Below are 27,678 nucleotides of genomic sequence, written 5' to 3' on the forward strand. Positions count from 1 at the left end.
GAAGACTGCTTCCTAGTTAGTCTTCTCTTTTGATGCAACCTTATCCAGTGAAACTCTCACATTTCCTCCCCCTGTTCTGTCTCCATCATATGGTCGTATCTGAAAAGCCCATAGTCAGGGCTGCATGACAGAAGTGTGGGACCAGAACAATTTCCTTGCCTGAAACTTATGAAAGGGAATTTGCAGAATTCTCTCATAGCAGCACAACTGAGAATAGATTTCTCTAATCACTCTAATCAAAGCTGATGTTTCAGACAAAGTTTGTGGATTTTAAAAGCCTGCAAGCTCAACCAATTCCTGATTTGAAAAGTCTTGAAGATAACTTTCCTCTCTACTACAAGTTTAAGTTAAGGCAAAACCATTTCTGGTATAAATGGAGCAATGCCTGGGGCAGATGGTTTTGTTCTCATTATCCTGTTATTTGAACACATTTACCACTTGGGAGGTAGGTGTATCTTTTGCCGAATTTAGTGAATATTTTAAAATAGGTGAAACTCGGGAATATCTGACATTCCACTTCCATATGCCACAACGATGCCTTTTTTGCGCCAAAAAGAATGCAGAATTTCAGGCCCTCTGTATAAAACTAATTACACTCACTAGAAATTTTGGCCAGAAAAAATAAAATTAGATTTTTACAATTCCTTGCTTCCTGTTGAAACCTTTTGGTGTAATGTTCATAAGTTTTGAAATGGCACAATGAAGGAAGTAAACTTTGTGAAGGAATTCTGCAGATTTATGGCTTGCTTTCAGCTAGCAGACAAAATGGCACAATTGATTTGATCAAAGTGATTGGAGACTTACAGAGAGGATGGTGATTAGAATACCAGCAGCACAAAGCACAGCATCACTGATTGTTTCTCCATTCTTATAGGGATACTTGATGCTTTCGTCATTGCAGTAAAATCCACGCTTATAAGGTTTGATGGTGCTAGTTTCGATAACCAGGAAAGGGAGGCCAGCTAATAGAAAGGATGACAACAGATACAGACAAAGCAAGAGTAAGTAACAGAGACGACAAACAGCTTAGGGGCACAACTGCTTCAACAGAGTAAAATGTGGCATTGCAGGACAAATGCAAAAACACTCCATTCACTATTTCCAGCCCCACCTTCCACACCTCTCCCCTCACACCACTTACTCCTCCAAATCATATGGTGCAATAATTCAATTATAAACCGTGCATTATAATGAAATTTAGATAGCAGAAATTGTTACAATTACTCCCAAAATGCACTGTGCTTCACTTGAATGGTGGATGGTCAAGCCGCCTAAAGTTTGATGCTCGGACAAAAGATTAATCTCCGTCATTCATATTTTTATTTTCATACTATTTGTAAAATAATTCTTATTATAAAAAATATACATAAAGTCATTTCAATGGAGTTTATTCTGTTTCGATTCTAACAAGGCTAGTTTGTCATACATTTAATTACAGACTGAAGAATCCCAGCTGACAGAAATTAATGTGTAAACAAAAAGAAATGTTTTCATAGTTATTATCTTGGTATAATAGTTCTTATTTTGTAATTAGTATTATAATTAATCCCATTGATCTACAAGGGTCATTAGTGTACGAGCAGCCCTGACTACAAAGTTAATCCTCTAATCTCTTCATAACTCTTTGAAACATCTCCACAGTTCTTCATTTCTTCACTTCTCCATTTTATCCCCACCCCCCCCTTATTTTCTTGACACTTCCTTTTAATTAGACATTTAGCACATTTCTCTTTGGCTCCACTTTTTTTGTATATAAAATTCTGCTTAATGTCGTATGTATGACAGGAAAGAGCATTACTCTTTCATCTTGGGACATGGGTTCAACCCAGATACAAAGATGATATAAGCCTCCCCTCACTCAGATGAGTCCAAAAATCATAACTGGTGTAGGAGATTAAAAATATTCCACAGATACTGTAACAAGCACACTTCTGAGACAGGGGTTCCCAAATATTTTTAGTTTGTGCATGATTGTTGCTGACAAAAATTGTGTTATTGATTCCCCAGGAGTATTAACAAGAAACTATAGAAATTACTGAATGCTATAAAGGCTTACAGGAATTAGGCTTGCCCACCACCTCAAGTTGCTCAATTAAAAGAGCTTCTGAGATACTCCTTAAAATATATGGAGCACAGCCTATGTGGAGTGGTGAACTGCCAAGAATCAGAACTCCCATCAAGGAAAGAATTACTGTCAGGAAGTGCCACATTTCACTTTGTCTTGGCTTGGCCATGCACCAGCAGATATAAACTTACACAAGCAATTGGCAGTAGTGTTCCCACTGCTAAGAGCAGGAGATTGGGTACCACACTTTTCTTATAGCTGTACTTGATGCTGTCGTCATCGCAGTAAAACCCTCTTTGATAGGGAGAGATGCCTGCAACATTTATAACTGCAGCTGGAAGAATAACTGAACAGATAAAGAAATAAATGTAAATGTTACAAATCTGCTGATCAGATTCCAAACCAATAAAAAGACCCGTTCAGGTTGGATTTGTAACTACTATATGGTTTTTTTTTAAATTAAAGCTGTGATATTATACCTGGTAACAAAACAATGAACTTCCATTGCTGACAATGAATCAGGTTAATTTTAACCTAATGCAGGAGACAACATATAATAAAGGCCCAGCATCACCAGAATTTTTACAAATTTGAATTGAACAGTTAAACTGCATAGTGGGATAATGCCATTGCTGTGTAATAATATTGTCATATCAACCGATATCAATAGCTATGGTAATAGGGTATTCCACAAATCAGGTGAATGCTCTTCCCAAGAAAGGATAGCGTGATGGTGCTGTGCCTTTTCAAGAAACATTCCTGTTATACATCCACTGCTATCCTCATATTACCAATCATCCCTGTTGTCGATTGTCCAGCAGGGTCTATAAAAACAACAGGGGTTGCCACTGTTCCACCAAAAAAAACCTTTATAAATGAGTTAAAAACCAATAAAATGCTGAATCATGTATTTTGTTGTGGATGTTACATATTTAATCCATTACATATCAGTCAGCACAGCAGAGTGAACCAAAATTAAACTGTACCATAGTAATGGCAAATTGTAGCAGAGTAGTATCTATGCCTGATTGCCTACAATTTATTAAACTTCTACAAATTGGAAAGAAATACCACAGGTAATCACATTTGAGTTTTTTGTATAGTTATATCAACAGTGCAAATATGCCATTAAGAAATTTAGAAGTCTTCAAGTGCTTTAATCTAACCAATAACATACATCTTTTTTCTTTTTATTTGAACAATAAATCAATAGTATACAAATGTATTGTTCCTTCGTGGGAAATTTGCTTACAGTCATGCTAAACAAAAGTGCATATGGTTAAGCTCCAAATATACATTAACCAATTCTCCTAAGTGATCAGGAATGATTGACCTGAGGATTTATACACTGAAGTGGCAAATACAAGCAGATCTGACTAGCAAGTTTATAAAATTTGATAAAAATTAACACTTGGTAACCTCAGCCAATTCAGTCCTACACAATCTTAGAAATATCTTCCTGAAAACACAGGTTTATGTAGCATCTGACCTTCAGTGACCTCCGAACTTTCAATCAGTGAGTGTTTAGATTTGACATTTCAGGAAAAATGCCTATGAACCATACACCGTAATTCAAATGCAAAAACTCTTTGAACATCGCTTTTAAAGGTTAATAAATCTCTAGATGAGAAACCTGTAACATAAAAAGAACAGTTTGATTACAAATAGGCCATGTTTTATCTTTTACTTAAATTTTAGACGGCATGACCTTTCTCTGGTAATCGCATACTAGCAGATCTCATCTTGCTGTACTCCTCACCCTTGTGTTTGTTTTCCAAGTCAAACAGGCCAACACTCCATAAAGAACTAACCTCACAGCTTTAACAGAGCTGAAACAAGTCAGCACCTTAGAGGTAACATCTTAATGTTAAAAACCTCAATCTCCAAACATTACTTCTTTTTCCGCAATGAATCTTTTCATGACATCTTATGCCTCATCACTCAAGTGCAGATCTTTACCAAAAAAAATCTATTTTAATATTTACTCTGGTTCACTTCCAGGGAACTGGGATGGAGAAGCTAACTGTTCCTTCCCCATTAATTACATTACATGCAAAGCAACTGCAGATCAAATTCTGGGGAGCCATCTTGTCTGATGGGTCAACTCCCCAAACCATAAGAAATGTTAATTTTCTGATTTAAGTACAGGTAGTGAGGCACCAGGTTCCAACAAAGCAGTAAAGATAAGCATTCTTAAACCTTCACTTCACTCAGGGCAGGCTTGTTATCATCATAACTTGCCATCTGGTTGGTCTGTGTTTGCAAGTAAATCAGCGAATTCAAATTGCTCATTCTTCATGGAACCTCAGCGACTGATGAACCAGCTGTTTGGAGTATGAGGAACTTGAAACCACCACTTAGCTGCAAACACAGACAAATGGGTCACCAATGGCTGGTAAGCTTAGATTGAGCATAGCCTGCTCTTCCAACACTAATATAAGTAGGTTTCAGGGGGTTCAATGAGAATTTTACCTTTGGGCCCTGGGTTTAAATCCAGCTAGGAATGATGGGATGAAAATCTCTTTTTGCTGCAAGGTTCCATCTTGTCTCAAACCAGTTCCTGCACAGGGCAACAGCTTTAAACATGACATTAATTGCCATGAGACACCATAGAATTGAAAGTTTAGAAAATGGCCCAATGCAGTAGGAGGTGCTGTTCTGATGTTGGGGTTCAGGCACATCTAACTGACCTAGGAGTTCCTAATGCTAACAATGGGATCGTAAGGTAGAATGACTGTCCCAGTCTTCAGCTCCGATCTCCTGTTATCTGAGAGTTTTGGACGAGGGATAGGAGGTCATTTATGTGAAATGCTACTCACCAAATTCCAGTACAATTAAACCTTCCAACTGTAGGCTGTGAATTGTATTGTTTGTTTCTAACATTTCAGTCATTTATAATCATTAATAAAACTTTCCATTATCCCTAGTTACATGATAGATAGATAGTAATTGTCCCAGTTGTATGTTCTGGAGATTTTTATGTTCTTGTTTGTCTCTGAATCAAAGGATTTCTGTTCAAATTAGGAGTTAGCTTTAAAGCAGCTTGATAATATTGGGTCACAGAATCACAGAATTGTTACGCCCAGAAGGCGGCCATTCGGCCCATTATGTCTGCACTGGCTCTCTGAATGAGCAATTCATTTAGTGCCATTCTCCTGCCTTCTCCCCGTAACCCTGCACATTCTTCCTTTTCAGATAACAGTCAAATTCCCTTTTGAATGCTTCAAATGAACCTGCCTCCACCACACTGTCAGGCAGTGCATTCCAGGCCTTAACCACTCAAGTACCCCAACATCCAAAACCCCCTCCAGAAAGTGCTGGTTTTAAGTAATGCCCTACTCTAACTTTTTGGCAAGTTGATTACGTTAGGACAAAAACTCATGGGTTAACTGAATGAGATTAATCCTCAATGTTTTGTTATCCCTCACTCCATGTAAGGGCCTCTCCTCTAGCTAGTGACACCTCTCATACTGATTGAAAGATCAGGCCTAACATGTGAGTAAAGTCACAAAGAAAGCGCCAGCATCCTATCACTCCACAGTCATAAAACAGGGAATTGCCGAACACTGCCAGGTGGGGGTAAGATCACAGCTTCAGATCTGTTGTTTTCTTCCTTGCTGATGAAAAGTCATCAAAATATTTAAGCATAAACCAAAGCTTTCATTTAAGAAATAGAAGTAGGTGAGAAATTTCCCATCTATTTTAATAAACGGACTTTTGGCATCTGGCTTACATTTTAGAAATTTCCAGATAGTCTGTTTAAAAATCTAGACTTTCCGGATCAATTTCATACAGGTGGCACCCCTACGACAGGTTTCAGCCTCAATTCCCTGGCAATTTCAGTTAAGGTCACTTTCTTGCTTGAAAAGTATTAGTGAAAGGAATATCCTAAACGCCAACATGAGTGATAGGTCAATGATGTGCTGCTAACTTCACTTCACTCTCTACGATTAAACAAAAGGGCTTCCATTCGCACAGACCTGTGTTCATTTCAAAGACTGTTTTGGTTTAAGGAGGAAGGAAGGGAGTGGTTTTTAAAACCTATTCAGTCAGTTTGATCAATTTGTAGTGTTAAAAGAGAAAAAAAAACCAAGGGCCTCAAAAAGAAGTCAGCATTGTGTCAAAATTCTTTGAAACTTTACTCCCTCAGATTTTAATACTTAAGACCACTTTAGAAAAACAGGGATTGACTTTCGAGGACCGCCTGAGGGAAAGCAGAGGACACTGTGTGCTGAGCTTACACTCATGTGGTGAACATAACTGAAGTGGCCTGTGTCTGCCTCTCAGTCTTAGATCCAGGCTTTTACCTCAGGAAGCAAATAAACATATTTCAACTTTGTAGTTCTCCTTATTAAAAAAGAATCAGAATTTCAAAATGAATATTTCCCACACATAAAGCAGTTATTGAAAAAACTAGAGCCAACCTAATTATCTCTTGCTCTCTATGATACCTTATTCACCCAACTGGATTTGTCTGTGGGGGAGCGAGGAGGGACGTGAGAGTAAACGATGAAGATTCAAGTCCCGAAAAACCTTTGGCCCCTTTGGTCAGCACTCATCCCACTAGAGTTCACGGGGCCAGTCGTAAAGTACCTAATGTGGACAGGGCAGATGGACATCTGTGCCACCATGAGCACATCTCCAGTTCCCATTTACCTGATGCAGCTGGAAAATCTGGCACCTGCCCAGCGTGAGAGGGTTGCCAGGAGCGCGCCCATTCTCGCCTCCCCCACCCAGACCTTAACCATGCCTCTTTGGTTTTCTTTGCAAGAAGCCAAATGAAAAAAATTTTTTAAATTGGCATTTTTCAAGATTTCATAGTACTTGCATTGCCTGGGCATCCCTGTGAGCCAATTTACACTCACCTGGAGACCAGTAATCCCATTGGGCCCTTTAGCCAGAAAAATGGGAACACCTGGCGCAGGGAGTCCTTACCCCAACTCCACTCCCAGGAACATTTGTCTCATAAGGGCTAGGCAGAGATTACAGAGTGGCCCACAATTGCATCTTGAAAATTTAGTGGACTAAAAATACCTGCATGTAGTGCTGCTTCAAATGGTGTAACGTAGACTGGGTTGATTCCCTGGAAGCAGACCTTGGGTCATGGCTCAGGTGCCTTGCTTCAATGATATGAATAAAGAATGCCACGCAGAGTGCCGTAATTGCCCATAGCACTGTCTGACCCCGTATAACTGAAGCAAATTGTCTACAGAGCATCACTTTGAAATAGCACTCTGCAAATGAAAGTTTAGCATAGTGTCTCTGATTTGTAGATTCCCCGGTCTTCAGTGATGCCAATCCATTACCATCTCTCAATATCAAACAAATATTTTATTAATTTACATATGAATACAATGGGGTGAGGATCATTTTGGCTTTGGAAATGACATCCAAGATGATACATTACAGGCAGCTGATCCAATATCATCTATATTGCAATGTTGACCAAAGCTAAAATTAACTCCCAACATAATTTCAAGTGCATGTAACTTCTTCAACACACTAAGCTACTTAAACCAACTTAATATTTCAGAGGAATAAAATGGAAATACTAAAAACGCATAAATCCAGTACTTTGGTATAAGTAAAGCCCATATAGGCAAGGTATAGGCATGGGTTTGTGTCATGTTGGAATTCCTCATCTCAGCTGGTCCATTTTGGCTGGGGAGGAAGGCAAAAAAAAACAATTTAACCCTTTTACACCTACAGTACTGCTAATGTATTTAGTTCACCAAAGGTTTCAACCCTTGCATAACTACAGGACTATTTTGCCACCAAAAGTAAAACTAAATCAATTGCCAATTTTTCTGGTTTCCTCAGAAAATTCCAGCAAGGAGGGAGCATTCTACACATGATATTTTTGATCGGAACCCAGGGAACAAGTTTGTGCATGTTATTAATATTCATTTCTGCAGGTAGATCTACAGTGAATAATTCAATTGATGGAGAACAAATTATTTCAGTAAGATTCAAGATGGCCTGTGGAGAATGATGGCACTGGGTCTGATGAAAGGTCATTGACCCCAACACATTGGGCAGAACCTTGTTGAGGTGTTGATGGCTGGAGAGCTGGTGAGAGACCCGCACTGCCTCTTACTGAGAAGGCCCACGAAACCATAAGCCAATTAGGCAGTGTTGAGACCAGTGACAGGGCTTTTCCTGGAATCAAGGCCCTAGGGGCAGAAGTCTCACCTACTGAAAGCTGCCGGCCAATGAGAGGCCAGCTGCTCTTGTGCTAAGCAGTGCCACCGGGGAGGTTATGCCTACTGTTGGAAGGGCAGGCACTGGAGTCCCAAGATTGCAGAGCAATCGAGGTCACAGGTAAGTAAATTGGGGAGATGGGGGGCAAGGTTGAGCGGGGGTTTTGTGGGGTGGGCGTTGCTCAGAGAAGGGTATAGGGGCGTCAGCAGCAAGGGCAGGTGTGGCCATCAGCGGACTCCCACCTCTCCCTGGTCCAGTCCCTTGATCAGGCACTGGGTTAATACAAGCAGCAGTGGAATGGGGCCCTTAAGTGCTCATTAATTGGCTACTTAATGGCCTCAATTGGTGGCAGACAGGGGCCTTCCCGCCAAGAACCTAATTCTGGCAGAGGCAGGAAGGCAATGGGGTTCCGGTATGCCATCATCCCATTTAAGTAAATGTCCTTCCCACCTCCAACTCACCACCAGTGAGGGCACAAGATTCCAGCCATTACCCCTCCCTCCACCGGAGCTGTCTGACCGGTTGAGCGTTTCAAGCATCTTTTTTTCAGGATGGCTGATAGGTAGGTGATGCATTCTAAGGAATATGCATAAGATATATCCCAGTTAGATCACAGCACTATTCACTTTGTGTATGAATTGAAATTTAAAGCCAAAGAAAATAAGGCCCACCCTTTTTACACCAACAGATATAAAAATAATTGGCAGCTGTGACAACACATAAGGATCATGCTATGTTTTGCTGAAGGGTCTGCACCCAAAAAAATTAGCACTGCCTGTTAGCTCCGCAGATGCTAACATGCCTGCTGTGTGAATTGAGCTTTTGCAGATTTTGTTATGATCCAGTTTGTTGTTCTATTTAAATGAGGCTTTATTGCTACTTTTAGGTGGCTTTTTAAAGAATTCTGAGACACATTTCAAAAAGTTGCTACTAATGCTAAATACTAAAACAGTTTTCAAATTTTCCCATCTGAAGCTTTGATGATTTTTTTTTGAAAGTTTCAATTATGAGAATCACATGGTCCCCCATTAACATAATTATTCCAATTGCAGTTTCTCAACCACTGCTTGTAGGCTTTTGCCATTACCACGACAACACCATTCTAGATTTTGCAGTCTATATTTTACCGTCATATTTTGGCATTTTCTTCATGATTGTTTTTGCATGAAAGCGATTCAGAACAAAAAAGGAAGTTACATGTGAGGGTTGTGTTTTAAAGTAAAGTGTTTTAAACTTATCGCTAGGAGAGCTGCCTAGTTTTCTTTGAACAGCACCACGGAATCTTTACCATCTACCTTAGCTGGCTGATTTAAGGCATGGACCAAAGGACAGCATACTTGACAATGTAGTGCTCCCTCAGCACTGCAGTACTGCAGTGAATAAACTGCCGGTTGTAAAGCAGGTCACCTGAGCGGTGGGTATCAGGGGATAAAATGACTTTAATCATTGGTGCAAAACCAGAGGGAGAAAAAAAACCCACTGGGGGTTAATTTGACCTCCTGCAGTAGCACAAAACAGGCATTAGCGAATCAGCCACTCATTTCACATGCCACCAATTTTCATTCACATTGAAGGCACTGGAAAGGAAGAGAGAGCAGCGTATAAAAAGGGCAGGCAATTCGCTATTGCCCAGCTTGCAGCATCGCTGGAGATCAATTTCACCCCCACTAATCTCGACCTTCAGATGTCAAAACATGAATCAATACGAGTTCTTCCCACCACAGAAAATGAATTGATGTTTGTAAAACGCTAATGAAGTTGATTTAAAGAAAGACGAAGGCCTATGGTAAGGTGGTGGTGTTTATTATTACTTCTTAGCTCACTGACTTCAAAAAGCAAAAGTGCTTTTCTGATGGTTTGGAGCTGTGAAAAGTACTTTAGACTTTGGATCACCTTTTGTTCATGCATCGGATGGTTAATGTTTCTCCCTGACTTTCAAAGCAATTCCCATCAATTCTGCTCCATAAGGTAAATATGCAAAAGTCTCTTTGACTTTAAGATTTGCCAGCTGCAAAAATACTGTACAGATGAGACCCTGTAACTGAAGAGCTGCTCGGAGACCTGGGGAGATTTCCTGATACGCATTATAGTCACTCTGTACGTCATGTCAATTTGGAGTGCACTAATTGCTTTAAAATTAAAATCTATCGCATGACAAGTAATAGAATGAGAACAGCAGTAAAAAAGTTCAGCAACAGATCACATGTGAACCACAAGGACTTGCAAGCTGAGGCAGAATTCATGATAAATAAAGCTCAATTTTAACTCCCAGACTAGAACATGGCCAAAGCGAGCTTCATGCATGCCCAGGAGCAGCAGTAGTGGGCAGGTCTCGATGATGTTAACAGCCAGGCCTCAAGCATGCCACACGCCAACATCCCGACAAAAAGAGCCGCAACTTTGGCAGAACGCTGCTTTCCTGTCATTAAATTCATGGGGTAGGAGTCCACAGCCCTGTGCCCACAGGAAGAGTCACCAACACAAGGTGAGTGTTCCAGGAGGGGAATCACAATCTGGGGAGAGTGGAGAAACCCAGGGCAGGGGAGACCCAACATTTCCTCATGAGGCACAGAGGAACACTCCTGATAGTTTTACTTGTAGGCCAAAGGTAAAAAGAATATATAAAAGTGTACCTTGCTGGGCCTCTTCTGGTCCTATGTGCTATTCCTGGCAAGTTTAGCCTACTCAAGCCTCAGGTAGAAATTGCAGAGTGAAGCCTGATCAGCATAATTAAAGAGGACACTGCCCACTTCAGACAGGTGTCCTTGCTGACGGCAGCTTAATATTGGTTGGGGAGAGAAAGAAAAGGGTAGTTCCTTTGTTCCACTTGTACCGGTCTCCATCAGGCAAAGGGAATTAAAAAGACCACAGACCCTAATTTTAACATCCCCTTCCCAGTTCCGTGCCAGGTTGGCCACTCATTTACCCCCTCTCATCCTACCGCCTTCCCAACATGTCCCGAATATAGCCTGCTCTTTTGACATCTGCTGGAAGGAAGAGGGAGTCCTTTAAGTAACATCATCGGGCCCAACCGGGCAATATTAATTGGAGACCTGAGCGGCGGAAGGGGAGCAGTGTGACACCTTTGCTCCTGCCAGCCTCACAAAGAATACTTGGCTTCACTTAATCCCCCCATATCCACCCCTGTGATCGGAGCCTCAAATCGACTCCAGGGCACCCACTCCACAACTGACAACCAGGGGCCATTCCCAGGGCATCCTGCCACAGAACCCCCATGCTCACAACTGGGTTCAGGCAGGAGTCCAAGAAGATGTATTCAAATCAGACTCGGTCCCTGAATGCACACATTACTTTCCTGTCTCTGCTTTAAAACCAGTGTTTCAATCAAGTGATTTGAATAATGCTCCTATGCTATTATTACAAATGATAAATAAATACGCTCTGTCTCAAATAAATCTATCAATATATTTTTTTTAAAAGATGTGTCACTGAGCACAGATGTCACGCTCCAAACTCCAGGTCTCATTTTGTTAAAATGCTGAGTGTTTTGACCTGTAGCCTAAAACATGACACTTTCCAACCTGCAAAGTTCACTGACCAAGCAATTAATCTCACAATGACATTAGCCCTTGTTTACTTGCTAACAACTAGATTTTGTGTCCCTTAAAAGATGAACAGTCCCACTTGACTGGGATAACATTGTGCCATACATGGTATAAAACATTGGACCCGATTTTAAGCTGCCTGCCTAGAATAAACAAAGTGGTAGTGGCTGGAAGAGACAATTTCAATGAATGGCCTCAAATCTTCACTAATTTCATTTTGGCAAATACAGGAGGAGCAGAAGTACTCCTCTAGGCTCCAGGAGAACACTGTGAGTCACTGCCCCTACTGCCATAGCTACTCCTTCCCCCCAAAACCAGCACCCCCCCAACCCCAGCTTGCCAGCCAGCTCAGTGCCCAGGTCAGTTGAATTTTCCCCATAAGCCGAATGACTGTGGCTCACTGGGCAGCTGGTAAGGCACTCCACCCAAACATCAACATCTACCCAATGTATCATCTAACTTACCATGAGCAATGAGTTGGACATTTGTTAACATGTAGAAATCTATACAAATAAATCTTACTGGCAAGTTTGTATTCCCTGAGGTAGGTATAGCACAGCCTTCATGTATGCAAAAGCAATAGAAAACATTAAACTGTACAAAGTAAACTCACAGCCAAATTTGTTTGGGACTGACTGCTCATTTCTGTAAAGGAATTGGAACATGGGAAAAAGCTGCAGACAACAAGAGATTAGTAGACAGAATGGGACAGAAAAAAGCCAGACTGTGCTTTGCTCTTTATAGCTCAATTATATACCGATAAGATGTGCACCATTCAGGTTTCAAGCCAATGCAATGATAAACTTACAATGAATAAGGACAATTTCCACTTCAGGTCCTTTTACAAAAAAAAGACTGGCAATGTGTGAACAAAATACTAAAAAGGGTCATAACAGCCTAAGGGGAATAGAGCCTTTTAAAAAAAAAGATCATTGTGCTAGGATTCACAAAGAATCCACTGTTCTTCTTGCCCACTCAGCTGAGCTCCCAATGCCAGCCTACATTGTACCATTCACCATGGCGCTGGCCGGGTGCACTGTGGTATGCCTGCCTCAAATCTCCAATGGGCGTAGGAGATTAAGTCGCTTCTCAACAACAACCTTCTTTGTTTGTACAAATAATTAAAGAGAAAAAAAACACAAAATGGAACAAGAGGCAAAACCTTACAGAATGCATACTAGGCACATGCAGCACATTTGAAATGAAGACTAGATCTTTTTTTTTACATTCATCAGAGTAAACCCTTCCCCCAGTTCCCTGGAATTATGCAAAAATGGAGATCATAATATAATAAAATGAAAGGAAAAAAACAATTACTGAAAGGGACATTTGATTTATGCATTCTCCTCAAAATCTACAGTGTTTACTTTGCAAGAATGAATGGATAGAGAGAATATTTTTCTACTCAGTAGGATGTTGTCTTTCAGCAACTTCATTGGATCTAATGAAAAGCTTAAATGTGGGCCTGAAATTGTGGTGTACTAAAACTCATGTGATTCACTAGAACAAGAGAAATACAAAGTCTTACTAAGTGTGGACTCAAAAGAGTTTTGAGAAATTTGCCATCCTGGAACGACTATTATCTTCAAACTAATAAAAAAAATTAAAGTAAACAAGATGGGTTAGCAACAATCCATACTGGGACCTTCTCTGTAGTGATCCATTCTTGCTTTCTTTCTCTCACATTATATTTGTCCTTTTCCCACTCCCAGCTCCACTCCCTTACCTTGCGTCACCCCAACAACAAAGACATTTACTATGCTGCAGCAGCATCAGCAGTTCTGTTCCCAATAAAATGATATATAGCAGTATATTTTGTTCGTCCCGCATGGCTGGTAATCTGACAGAGCAGATTGTAGACATCATTGAACCTGCATGATTTTAGTTCCATTGAAAAAAAAGTCAGATTACAGAAACCTCATCCATATGGCAAAGTTCTCTCTGGGTTCAGGTGTTTTAGTACTTTAATCAATGTCTGGTGTCTCAGCCAAGAATACATAATAAGGTTTGGCCGAAAGCCCGGAAATTCATTAGCCTGTTGAAACACCTGAACTCCAGAGAAAACATTGCTTGATCGACAGCTCCAGCTCTCTGATTTAAGCTGTCAATTTCACAATCACACAAAATAAAGAAGTTTCGAATACTTGCAGTTTCAGCTAATGATACTTTACAGGGTCTGAATGATTGAAACATTTATTGGACTGTAGTAAAAAGGAGTTTATTTCAAGAATGTAGAAAGTTATCAATGAATGGGTGTTTTGTTAAAGCTTTTTTTACACGCCCTACTATCACTATAAGGTTCATTGGCTCTGTACTGTGGGTTAATGGGGCATGGAAGAGTCATAACTTGACATGGAGGGCATAAGATGCCACCTGGTGTTTTTGGGGGGGCACACATTGGCATGGAGGCACAGGGGCTGCTTGTTGCATACCTAGGCATGGGGACATGAAAGGCCATAGGGGTTGTTTGGGGGCCATACCTTGGCATGGAGAGCATGAAAGACCATAGGGGTTACTTGGGCCATACCTTGGCGGGGGTGGAGGGGTGCATGACGGGCCATGTGCAATTTTCACAAAGAATTCCAATGCCGACAGTATGAAATTAGATGAGGTGACTCTCCACCCCCTCTGTTCACATCCTTTCATTGTAAAAAAAATGGGAAGAAACAGGGATGAGGAATACATTTAAATATAGTATAAGTGTAGCCTGCTTCACTTTCTGTTGTTTGCAAGAAAATAAAGACGATTTCCCTTCTAACTACAGACTGGAAAAGTCAACAAGCTGTACAATCACAAATTAAGCAGTTAAAAATTTCCTAGCCCAGAATTCAATGCAACCCTTTCAATTCAGTTCTTCAGAATACAATGACAGATTATGCGGGTCACTGATCAGATCGTAACCTACAGGGTCCTCAGAAGCATAGGCCATGAGCATGAACATATGCTTCACCTCACAGGAGTTCAGACCCTGGAATAGATTACCATTATCCTGCTGCTGCTGCCTTCCCCCTGATCTCCCACAAGTCTCCAGCTGATTTCCCACAAGTCCCCAGTCCTTGCTTGTTTGCAGTGTGGCTTGGATCCCTCATTGAACCTAGACCTGTGGTTGGTGCATTTACAGCATCAGTCACTGCTCCCTGTGGCGCTGATGGGAAATAGAGAACTGCCGGCCTCTAAACGGGTGAGGGGGATCGGCCGGGGGTGGGGGGGGGCTGCCTTAATTGCCTGGCACTGCCTTAATTGCCAGCGGCCCTTCCCTAATGGAGGTGAAGCAGGGCTCCCGTTAGTTTTCCAGACTTTGGGCAAGACCCCCATCACCAACATTAAATTCTGCCCACAGGGTGAATCTTTCAACTTTGATGGAAGTCTAAAATAAAATACACATTATCAGATCAGCTGCCCGTTTTACGCCCCATCCATTGATCACAATGAAAAGGCTGGGCGTGTGACAATCCAAAATTATGCATTTTATGCTCCCATGAGGTGGATAATTCTGACCACACACACACACACACACACACATACATTCAACAGGTACTGGATAGTGATTAGTGGGAGCCCTGGATGCTCTTCCTTTCCATAATCCAGGGTACTGGAATGAACCTAGGTAATGCCCCCATTTACTGCCACAGGCGAAAACTAAACCAGGGACATTCCTAATCTGGATGGCTCAGTTACTGGATAAACACACTTTCCTGATATTTGTAGTGATGATAAAGACAGTGAAACTGTCAGCATTCCACTGAAACTGACAGCAAATTCTGGATTGCTACACATGGGGGAGGTGGTGGCATAGTGGTATTGTCACTGGACTAGTGTTCCAAAAGACCCATTGTAATTCTCTGCAGTCCCAGGTTCAAATCCCACCATGGCAGATGGTGAAATTTGAAATCAATAAAAATTTGGAATTAAAAGTCTGATGATGACCAATCTGACGGCTGTCATTTTTATGATCTGCTGCCCTTACCTGGTCTGGCCTACACGTGACTCCAGACCCACAGCAATGTGGTTGACTCTTAAATGCCCTCTGAACAGGGCAATTGGGGATTGGCAATAAATGCTGGCCTAGCCAGCAACACCCACATCCCATGAACGAATAAAAAAAACACTGTCAGAATAATACAGAAATCCAGGTGTTGCCGTCAGTGATCAACGCTTCTCTATAGGTTAGGCTGTTGAGGCAACTGGGATAACAATCAATGGAAAATATATGGATTGACAAGAACTTCCAGGCTTGCTGTAAAAACGCTTCAAAAAGCTTGTTGAATGAGTTATAACAGAGTTTCTAACTAACTTCATAATTACTGCTAATTACCCTTTCTGGCCAAAAGAATGTCAAATTTCTCGAAAATGATTTAAAAATTCCACATAGTTTTAAAATAACAAAAAAACCAAATTTGTTTATATTGCTATTTCTGCTTCTATCTAAATCCAATCATAATCATTTATTTTGTTCTCTGAAAATTTAAATTAAAAGTAATGAGTATTAAATGCTTTTAATTTCCTGGTTTGCTGTGCGTGAAATTACTTTGATGTTAACTGGCAGTTTACCTGCTTGCCGACATCACTGCTGCTGCACGCCAAGAGATCCCCTTGACTTTGCTCCAGATTTGAACTGCTGTCGAGAAAAGGGAAGGCTACGCTACAGAGATCGCTAGATCTTTGTGGGTAGCTTTCTTTGCTGACAGCAGCGAGCACCACTTCCTTTTTTGTTTGGAAAAATATACTCTATTCACAAAATATCCAAAAGAATACCACAAAACATTTCAAAATGGCCATCACAAAACGTGCAACCACATTCAACCTTTCCACATATATCATGAGGTGCCTCCACACAATCAATGAACGTCACTGACATCCCAACATGGTCACCACAGACAGCCAGACAGTGCAATGGCACCCGAGCCACCGACACAAATCATGCTGCACCGAGGTGCCTCAACACAACCACGACAGTCAGCATTCACCGCACAAACTCCCTCCGAGTCACACAGCCCGAGGGATCCATACAACCTCCAACCCCTCGGTGCACCACGGCAGAAAGGTCCCAGACATCGACCCTCCCCCACCGTACCCCCACGGCGGCTGCCCCAAGCTCCAACACATGCCCCAGCACGCAGCCCCAGACCCTGAAAAGCACTGGTCTGCAACACTCAGTCGGGGATAACTCCCCGCACCGGAAGACCAACAAGCCTCGGGCAGACCAAAGATCGTCCTCCTCCGAGTTGATGATCCTCCAGCTGCAGCCGATGTCCGTCTCGGTGTGCGTCCCTGGAAACAGCCCGCAGAACACAGAGTCCCGTGTCATAGAGCTGCTCGGGATGAACACTGACAAAAACCAATGCATCTCTCTCTAGACCCTCCCCGCAAAGGCACACTCCACAAGGAGGTGAACAACGGTCTCTTCCCCACCACAGCCACCCCGAGGGCAGTGTGCAGAGGAGGCGAGACTCCTGGTGTGTTGGAATGATCCAGCGACGAGGACCCATCTCACCTCCAGCCAAGCCACATCTTGGTGCCTGTTGGAAAGTTCTGGTGATGAGGCATTCTGCCAAATGACTTTGACAGTCTGCTCGAGGAACCATCTGACAGGATCCACCATCTCCTTTTTCCACAGGGCCTCTAGGACGTTACATGCAAACCACTGCCTGATGGACTTGTGGTCAAAGGTGTTTCTTTGCAAATATTTTTCCATGAGGGACAGGTGGTATGGCACGGTCCAACTATATGGAGTGTTCCATGCAGCATGGCCAGACCAATCCTTTACAACACCAGGGACAGGTAGAACCTCAGCAAGTAGTGACACTTGCTGTTTGCGTACCGAGGGTCTATGCACAGCTTGATGCAGCCGCACACAAAAGGTGGCCATCAGGGTGAGGGCGATGCCAGGCACGTTTTTTCCCCCTTTATCTAGAGGCTTGTACATCATGTCCCTGCGAAGATGATCCTTCCTCGACCTCCAGATAAAGCGAAAGGTGGCTCGGGTGATCGCCCCCGCGCAGGAGTGAGGAATGGGCCAGATCCGCGCCATGCACAGCAACACCGAGAGTGCCCCACACCCGATGACCAAGCTCGCACGACTTCCTTACTGCTGACCACAAAATCCAGCCTGTTGAGTCATCAGGTGACCCAGAATAAGTTTTTCTGGTCCCCAAAATAGAAACATAATACAGCAGAACTGACTATAAGATCATCATAGATCAGGCTGACAGATGTGTATAGGATGCTACAATATTTGTTCTTTAATTCAAGGACACTTCTTCAAATAATCCCAGAAGTTGAAAAAACAACTCTCTAATTCCCTGTAATTGCTCTCAGTTTTGGTGTATTTGTGTATGTTTACAGTTGTCAAATCAGATAGGTGTGACTTAGGCCTCAGGTTCCAGTTTGAAAGGAATTTCTGCTCTTTAGTTCCACCCATATGGCTGACTGATGGCTTTAAAGGTAAACAAATAACAAACAAATTACATTGCCATACCTCAATAATTGGAAAGGTAAAGAATAATTTAGCATTATATTAATATACTTTCTATCTACCCAGCTGCAAACAAAACAAAAAGGTTGTCAAGGGTGTGAAGATTTAAAATGAGTTCATTCTACATTCAGAATTATTCAATCAATATATGTGCACACACAGTAAATGGATATGGTAGCCTGGTCACTATGATACTCGGTTAGCAACTCAGGTTTTAAACTTAAGTTTCAAAATTATACATGGACTTCTACACTAGCTATCTTTATGAGTAAAGAAATCATGGAAAAGAAGATTGTTGATGGCCTTGTGAAGACCACAGGATAATTGTGGATAAGGAAGGTCATTTGACTAATCTTAGTTCATCCATCCAAGACTGTCCTTCCAGTTGCAGTATCCAATTGCTTCTTATAATATTCCAGGATTTTCAGATTCATTGCTCTAGTCAGAAGTCCATCCCATGCACTGATTGCTCTTTGTGTGAAAAAACTTCTGATATCAGTCCAAAATTTGCCTTTTTACTAGTTTAAACTCAAGCCCCCTTGCCTTACTCCTGCAACTTTCTCAGTTTACCTGTATCATACTATTTACTATCTCACATACCCAAGTAAAACTCTCTCTCAGACATCTCCTTCTGAGACTGTAAAAACCCAGTCTTTTCAGATAGCTCAGATCTCTGACATTTGGGGTCACTCCTGTGCCACTTCTCTGGACTACGACGACCTTCAGTACTTGATATCCCACCTTTATTTCAGTGACTCTAACAGGGAGATAGTCTGACCAGAAAAGTTTACATGTGTGCATAATTTTAAATGAATTGCATTCTACTATTTGACTGCATAATTCAGCATTCTATTAGATCTATTGATTGTTGCTGTGCGCTGATTGGACAGGTTAAGCATCAAGTATATAACAGGTTTTTGTTTCTTTCAACTTCACCTTTATCTATTTCAACAGTGTTACTGGGTTTCCTGTGTCTCCTAATTTTCCTATGTGCGGTACTTTACACTTATTTCAACCAGCATTGTTGCACTCAGCTACTCATTTTGTCTGATTCATTCTGCAATTGAGCTACCTCTTCAAATTCACTATCTCTCCTAGTTTGGTATCATCTGTAAATTTTGCAATTTGCATTCTGCTTTGAATGCAAATCATTGGTGTAGATTAGAAATATTAGTGGTCCCTGCACAAATCCATGGAGCACTTCCTTTATCCCAATGTAATTCCTCTAACAAGTATGTACCTGTTGTTTTCTATCCTTTGTCCAATTTCTATTCCATTCCTAGCTCTCACTGAATCCCCACAGCATTGAGTTTAACTATTTTTTTCTTTCATGTGGAATTACATCAAAAGCCTTTTAGAAGTTTAGGTAGACCATGTTGTTCCGCCCATTTAGAATGTCGCTTCTCAAAAAAAAATCAAAGGTTTCCTTCTGCATCCATGTTAACTGCTGTTTACTAGGTTTCTATCATACAGTCTTCAAGTTTACTTCTCATTTTAAAAACACATTAGCTTGTAAGTGTGAAAAATAGCAATTCTAAAAGACTTTAGTTGATGTAGGGTTTCCAGACAGCAATAAATCACAAGCTAGAGTAAAAAATCAGAAATATATAAAAAGGTTAGAAAAGACAACAGATGACCTAATTAGCATCATGTGTTTGCCTAAATTCACTTTGACAGTGACATTACTGTTAGCTTCTTTTAAAACGCCAATACAAGATGAGTTATGTTAAGTGAATCACAACACTCCTGTTGAGCTGAGTGATCTCCTCGATACACTTTGCCCGCATGTTATTAAAACATTTCACCCTTAATCAAAAAAGGCAAATACCAGAACCTTAGCACCACTGATACCTATTTGTTTACAGGTTCTAATTTCTCTGTCTTTGTTGATTGCACTCAGTTCAGTTTGTCTCACTGCTCGCTATGGACCCGCACCATTTCAGCACAGAGAAATGGCCACAGATGAATGTCTGCCTGGCCGATAATGGCCACTTCTGTCAACACTTTCCTATTGGGTGACTGGGTGTGGTATGTAGTGGCAAGGGTCTGTGGTAACAAATTAGATTTTGCTTAACAGGCAACAGACGTCTGTTCTCATTACAGTGGCTGTGGAAGTGCATCAGACCGCACCCTCCTCCCCAGACATTACTACTTAGGTATGTCAGGTCAGACTCTTTTGTTTTAGGAAATGTTGCCCTGAGCTGAAGATACATTAGAGGAAAATATGACCTCTCGTTTTTCACACTGTGGTCTGGAGGTTAATGGTTTCACCCACCCCTCACCCTACCCTCATTAATAACTTAATTTACTTGACCTCAGTTCATTTTTTATAGTTGTTGACAGTCCACTTTCACCCAGATTTACCCTCTGGGTTATTCAAACTGATGCTAGTCTTGTGCTGCATGTAGATGCACACGTTTCAATTTATATATAGTTCTTCCCAACTTAAAAGTTTCAATCTTGAAAAGAGTTCATGGTCACACCAGAAAACTTTAAGTGGGAGAATTGAGACATGTGGATTTCTGACACAACCCAAGCCATTTCTGTAATGTCAATGTTCCAAGGTCACATCACACATTAATCAGCAGGCACACAAGGAAGGTGCCATGGTGAGGCTAAAGGTCTATATTTTCTTACTTGAAAGGATATGGCCAGAACTGTCCCTGTAGAAATATACTTTCACCAATCTTAGGTACTATATAATCAAACTGATGCTTTCTTGTTTATGATCAGGAATTTATGACTTTCAAACGACATTACTGATATTGTTATGATCCCAGCTGAGATTACCCCTGGACAAGCCTGATCCCAGGGTGGAACCCAGCCTGATGGATCCTAACCTTTATTTGTTTGTTCAGATACATGGAGGGTAGCTACTGAACAGAGACACAGAAGTCAGCTGATGAACTTTTAACAAAATAATAAAACATTTATTTAACAAGAAAAGATGAGCTATATTACAAAACTCCTTCACCCACAACTATACTTTTACAGATACATACAGATTTGTAAGGATAACGCAAGTTACAAAAACTATCTTATGCTCTAATGTCCAAAGTACACAGTCCATGTAAACCAATAAGCACCCTCTGATCAGACACACCACACTCTGAAACCAAGTGACAGATGCCACCTCACCAGATGCTATGGATCTCTCCTCAACTCCCCACCAGATGCTTGTCGCACCATGAGCCAACCGGTCTCATTGCACTCCGTCTTTCATACAACGGTTTCCAAACTCCATTCTCCAAGACCTCACCTTAGAATCTTCTCCCAAACCGACACTTTCTCTCAGGCGCCTTCCACAAGGGTTCACCTCCAGGGTTTCGAACTCTCCTTCCAATGCTCCTCTTCCTTGGGTTACCACATGCATTCAAGCTGTCTTCCATGCACTCTCTCTCACTGACTCAGTGTTAACAGGACACCACTGCATCACATGCCCATAGCAAAGAGTTACAGACCTTCAGTTGTCCCTTTGGACCTTCTTTCCTCTTCTGAAGCCTTTTTCTGTTTAAGCTTGAAGTCTTTCTCTGCCCCTCACTCTTAACTTCACTTAACAGGGTCTTTTCCAGGCTCTTGTCCTTCCTTTGACTAGAAGGTCTGCTGGAGACTTTCCCCTGTTCCACTCCCCTGGATGTTGGGGTTTTTTCTTTAGCTTGGGGCTTGCTATCTGTCCCTTCTAGCAGGTTTCTCTGGCAGCTATCTTCAAAACCAGCTGAAGTCCAACCGCTTCCAGAACAAACTACTGTTTTTCTTCTTGAGTGTGTGTCTGTGGGAGGGACCTACTTCTCTAGACACCTGTTGCTAGGCAACGGCCCAGTTCTTCTACTCTTGTTGACTCTTCTTCAGAGCTACTCCTTGTCCCCAGCTTCATTTTATTCTTTGTCTGTTTTTATAGCTCTGAAGAAGAGCCATACGGACTCGAAACATTAACTGTGTTTTTCTTTCCAAAGATGCTGTTAGGCCTGCTGAGTTTTTCCAGCATTTCCTGTTTTTGTTTCAGATTTCCAGCATCCACAGTATTTTGCTTTTATCTTCTACTGTTGTGTTTGCTTAACAACTTAGGTCGTAAAACTCTCATTAAAAATGCAAGCACCTTTTTGAAGTGAAACTAAAACTCAATTTGACCTCTTCTTTACACACAGATACAGAGATACAAATCAAGCTTAAACTTTAAAGCTAAAACTCATTCCTAACACCTACAAATACAATTAACTTACTTGAACTGGCTCTATTTCCTAACAATATTCCATGCTCAAACAGCCTAAATTATTCAGAATCCACTGAAAGGAGAAATAGAACTCATCTTATACAAGATTTTTTTTTTTTTAAAAAGTTAAATTATAACCTGAACATGCCATAATGGTTGCTGTTTTTTCCTCCATTTGTATTAAGTGAAGAGAGGCCCCTTCAATATTGGTCACACTGAGGAGGAAAATCATTATGCATACAGCATAAAGCAGTCTGTACGGTACTCAGTAAAAGTGCTGCCTAATAATGTACTGAAATTTACAGATCAGAAATGTCCCAGTTTCAATCAATGCTCTGCTGCTAAGACAGTAGTAAAGCACAAAATTGTATTTTTCCAGTCTAAGTGTGCTGGAAAAGGAGGGGTAAATTAACCAGGATTCCTTCTCTGAACACAATTTAGTGGAACATACTGATGTGATTGATTTTAACCCAAAACAACCAAAACTAATACTAATTAAAATGAAGTGTTGTGATCATAGTTCCCTCTAAATTTAAGTGGGAGAATCGAGACATGGAAGACCTATTTAGATCCAATGAATAATGTCTAGCTGAATATGTAGAAGAACATTTGCCCCATTTATCTGTGACACCATATGTCATTAAATATCTTTGCCACTGGACTAGGAGCCATATCCTGTTAGATGCAATGGCACTTGCAAAAAGGAAGTAGTACGGTCAACATAGACTATCACCAGTTATGTTCTGTCATGCCATCAATCATGTTTCTCTGTAACAGGAGCAGGAATTGGAGCTGTGCCAACAACCTACAATCCATTCAAAAATTATAGCACAATTCTGCAACCTGTACTGCCTGTGAGACCTGTTATTTACCCACATTCACAGCAATGTGATAATATTTCTTCTAATTGTAAAATGTTCCTTCCTAAATAAACAGACGAGAGGCTGAATTTTGCCATCGGCAAGCAGGGAGCGGGGCCCGCTCACCGACGTGCAAAATGACACGGGATGATGTCAAGGGGAACCCCGATGTCATCCTGCCCTATTTAAATCTTCAAGAAGGCGGGCCCACAGCAAAATCAGCTGCATGCCCGCCAACCTGTCAATGGCCAATTGAGGCCATTTACAGGATCATTAAAACAATTAAAGGGCCTGCCCATCAAACTTTAAGGTTGGCGGGCAGGCCAGGAGCCCTGGCGTGGAATAGAAAAAATGTGAAACCTCATCCACCGGTGGGATGTAGGGATTTTAAAAGTTCAATAAAGTTTCAGTGCAATTTATGAACATGTCTCATCTCATGTGACATTGTCACATGAGGGGGACATGTTAAGGATTTTTTTTTCCTCTATTTTTAATGTTTTCAAAACTGTCAGCGCTCTCCCTGAGGCAGCACTTAGCCTCAGGGAGATGTGCGCTCTTTCGTGCGCATGCGCGAAAGAGTGCACTCTCGCATTTGGGGAATGCCCCACCCGCCCGCACAGGAAGTGCATAGTGCTTCCTGCCGGACGTCACGCTGGGCGGGCCTTAATTGGCCTGGCCACGTAAAATGGCGGCTGGGCCCAGTTCTCCGGCGGGGATCGGCTCCCCGCCCGCCGGAGATTGGGTCGGGCTGCCTGCCCGGAAGGCAGAAAATTCTGCCCTAGGTGTGTGAACAGTGGGCAGTGATTTTTCTGTCCTAGTGACTGTGTAGCACTTGGCTCATCACACCAAAACAAAACAAACATGGGTGTGGTTTTAAAAAGCAGTTTTAAACATTCACACCTTCTCTGTTTTATTGATCAATTTTGTATCTGTAAGAATATTTTTATATTTTCAGATCTAATTTTCTGTATCTCATTGGATCTCATCACAGTTTTACATTATGAACAATACTTTATGGAAGCAAGATATTTTGCAGGAACAATTACTTGCTGATGATGGACACAATTGGCCAATTACCATATCCAAGAAGGCTTGTTTGCAGAAAAAGACTTAATTCACCACCTTTGGAGGTCACATTGTAATTTAAATTCAATAATGTAATGATTTTAAAGCTAGGGAACTCTAACTCACAAGCTTTTGTTCCCTTCCTCAAGGGCAGAGTCTCAGGAGCTATCACTGGGCTAACATGGCACTTTGCTCCGGAACGACACCACAGGCATTCCACCAGCACAGTTTAGCAATTTCGCATTGCAGACCCATCCTGTCCTAACATCAGTCAACATCTGCAGCCAAAATCAAAATCATAAATGATATGCTCCCATGAGGAACTGGATGCAAATTCATTTCATCCAGGACTTTTATTGGCAGCAGAGCCAAATGTACTTGGATCATACCAGTCAGATGAATTTGAACTACGCCCCTAGAGATGAAAGGGTATTTCTCTATCATCATGTTCTATTCCAGGTTAGATGGCCCATTCTTCTTACATCTTGGCATAGTCTGGAGATCAACTACATATATACACAAACACACACCAGTGTACTCGAACCACATTATTTATTCGCAGTTTACATGACTAGTTTCGGAAGTAAAATTCAGAATCCTACTTCGGCAGGGATTTTGCAGTAGGGTAAATTAAGTACACAAAAATTGCTAAAATCTTGTTCTATGTTACAGTAACTAAAGAAATTACAGCAAGCAACTTGTAAAAGAACATAAGAAATAAGAAGAGTGGATCATTTGGCCCCTCAACCCTGCTCTGTCACTCAATAAGATTGTGACTGATCTGATTGTGGCCTTAACCCTTGAATCCGATGTCAATCAAGAAACTGTCTAAATTCAGCCTTGAATGTATTCAATGACCCAGCTCTCACTGCTCTCTGTGGAAGAGAATTCCAAAGATTAACGATCCCAAGAGAAGAAATTGCTCTTCTTCCCATCTTAAATGGGAGATCCCTTATTTTGTAACTGTGCCTCCTAATTGTAGATTCCCCCATGATAGGAAATATATATCCATTACAGCCTGGTCCAAACATGAACAAAAGAGCTGAACTCAAGAGGTGAGGTGAGAGTGACTGCCTTTGGCATCAAGGCAACATATGACCAAGTGTGGCATCAAGGAGCCCTAGCAAAACTGAAGTCAATGGGAATCAGGGAAAAACTCTCCAATGGTTGGAATCATACCTAGCACAAAGGAAGATAGTTGTGGTTGTTGGAGGTCAATCATCTCAGCCCCAGGACATCATTGCAGGAGTTCCTCAGGGTAGTGTCCTCAGCCCAACCATCTTCAGCTGCTTTATCAGGACCTTCTTTCTATCGTAAGGTCAGAAGTGCGGATGTTCACTGATGACTCTTCAATATTCAGCACCATTCGCGACTCCTCAGATATGAAACTGTCCATGTCCAAATGCAGCAAAACCGGGCAACATCCAGGCTTGGGCTGATAAGTGGCATTTGCGACATACAAGTGCCAGGCAATGACCATGTCCAGCAAGGGAGAATCTAACCATCTGCCTTTGACATTCAATGGCATCGCCATCGCTGAATCCCCCACTATCAACATCCTGGGAGTTACCATTGACCAGAAACTGAACTGGACCAGCCATATAAATACTGTGGCTACAAGAGCAGATCAGATCAGAGGCTAGGAATTCTGCAGCAAGTAACTCACCTCCTGTCTCCCCAAAGCCTGCCCATCATCTGGCAAGGCACAAGTGAGGAGTGTGGTGAAATATTCTCCACTTGCCTGGAGGAGTACAGCTCCCACAACACTCAAGAAGCTCGACACCATCCAGACAAAGCAGCCCACTTGATTGACACCCAATCCACCACCTTCAACATTCACTCCCTCCACCACCGATGCACAGTGGCAGCAGTGTGTACCATTTACAAGATGAACTACAGCAACTCACCAAGGCTCCTTTGGCAGCACCTTCCAAACCTGTGACATCTACCACCTAGGAGCACAAAGGCAGCAGATGCATTAGAACACCAAAAGCTGCAAGCTCCCCCTCCAAGCCACACACCATCCTGACTTGGAACTATATTGCCGTTCCTTCACTGCTGCTGGGTCAAAATCCTGGATCTTTCTTCCTAACAGCCCTGTGGTTGTGCCTGCACTACATGTACTGCTACGGTTCAAGAAGGTAGCTCAGCACCACCTTCTCGAAGGCAATTAATTCTAGCCTAGCCAGCAACAGCAATATCCTGTTAATGAATATTGTTTTTTAAAATTGGCTGCAATACACTCATCACTCACTTCATCAAAGTCATTTATGTAGAATGTAAATAGCTAACGCCCAGCACTGATTCTAGTGGTAATCCACGAGTTAAAGTTTGCCAATGTGAAAATTACCCGTTTATCCGAACTCTCTGCTTCCTATTAATTAGCCAATTCTTTGTCCATGCTAATATATTACCCCCTACACCATGTGCTCTTACCTTGTGTAGTAACCTTTTATGTGGCACCTTATCGAATGCTTTTTGGAAATCCAAATACACTACATCTACTGGCTCTCCTTTATCCACCCTGCTTGCTACATTCTCAAAGAACTATAATAAATTTGTCAAACACTATTTCCCTTTCACAAAACCACATTGACACTGTTTGATTGCATTTTGATTTTCTGAATGTCCTGCTTACTGCGTTCTTAATAATTGTTTCCAGCATTTTTCAAATGACTGATGTTAGGCTAACTGGACTGGCCTACAGATTCCTGCTTTCTGTCTCCCTCTTTTCCGAAATAGAGGTGTTATATTTGCAGTTTTCCAATCCACAGGATCCTTTTCAGAATCTTCAGAATTTGGAAAGATTACAACCAATGTATTCGTGATCTCTGCGAACACTTTTAAGATCCTAGGATGCAGGCCATCAGGTCCACCTTTAGCCCCATTAGTTTTTCTGGTACGTTACTCTATAGTGCTAGTGATAGTTCTAAGTTCCTCACCCTCTTTTGCCCCTTGATTTTCTATTATTGGGTTGCTTTATGTGTCTTCTACTTGTCTTAGACCCAAGTTTCTGACCATCAAACTGAATGTGAAATTCTATCATGTTATGACCACTCTTGTCTAGAGAATCCTTTACTGGGGAAGTAGTGGCCTACTGGCATTGTCACTGGACTAGTAATCTAGAGACCAGGTTCATGCGCTGGGGACCTGGTTCGAATCCCACCATGGTAGATGGTGGAATTTGATTGATTGTTGTATCTGGTTCACTAATGTCCTTTAGGGAAGGAAATCTG

At 41.7% G+C, this 27,678-nt stretch overlaps 1 protein-coding gene across 2 annotated transcripts in view; it reads right to left on the reverse strand.

Annotated features, from left to right (window-relative positions):
- plpp3 (phospholipid phosphatase 3) overlaps positions 1 to 27,678 on the reverse strand; it is a 146,666-nt gene that overhangs the window by 90,483 nt on the left and 28,505 nt on the right. The window contains exon 2 of one of the 2 annotated variants that reach the window (XM_078561038.1): positions 2,257 to 2,411. In XM_078561038.1, coding sequence (XP_078417164.1) covers positions 2,257 to 2,411 — 155 coding nt within the window. Of the gene's footprint in view, positions 1 to 804; positions 963 to 2,256; positions 2,412 to 27,678 lie in introns of both variants that reach the window. The other variant, XM_078561037.1, reaches the window with a different exon arrangement.

The sequence above is a fragment of the Cetorhinus maximus genome, chromosome 17 (genome assembly GCF_964194155.1).
Source record: "Cetorhinus maximus chromosome 17, sCetMax3.hap1.1, whole genome shotgun sequence".
NCBI lineage: Eukaryota > Metazoa > Chordata > Chondrichthyes > Lamniformes > Cetorhinidae > Cetorhinus > Cetorhinus maximus.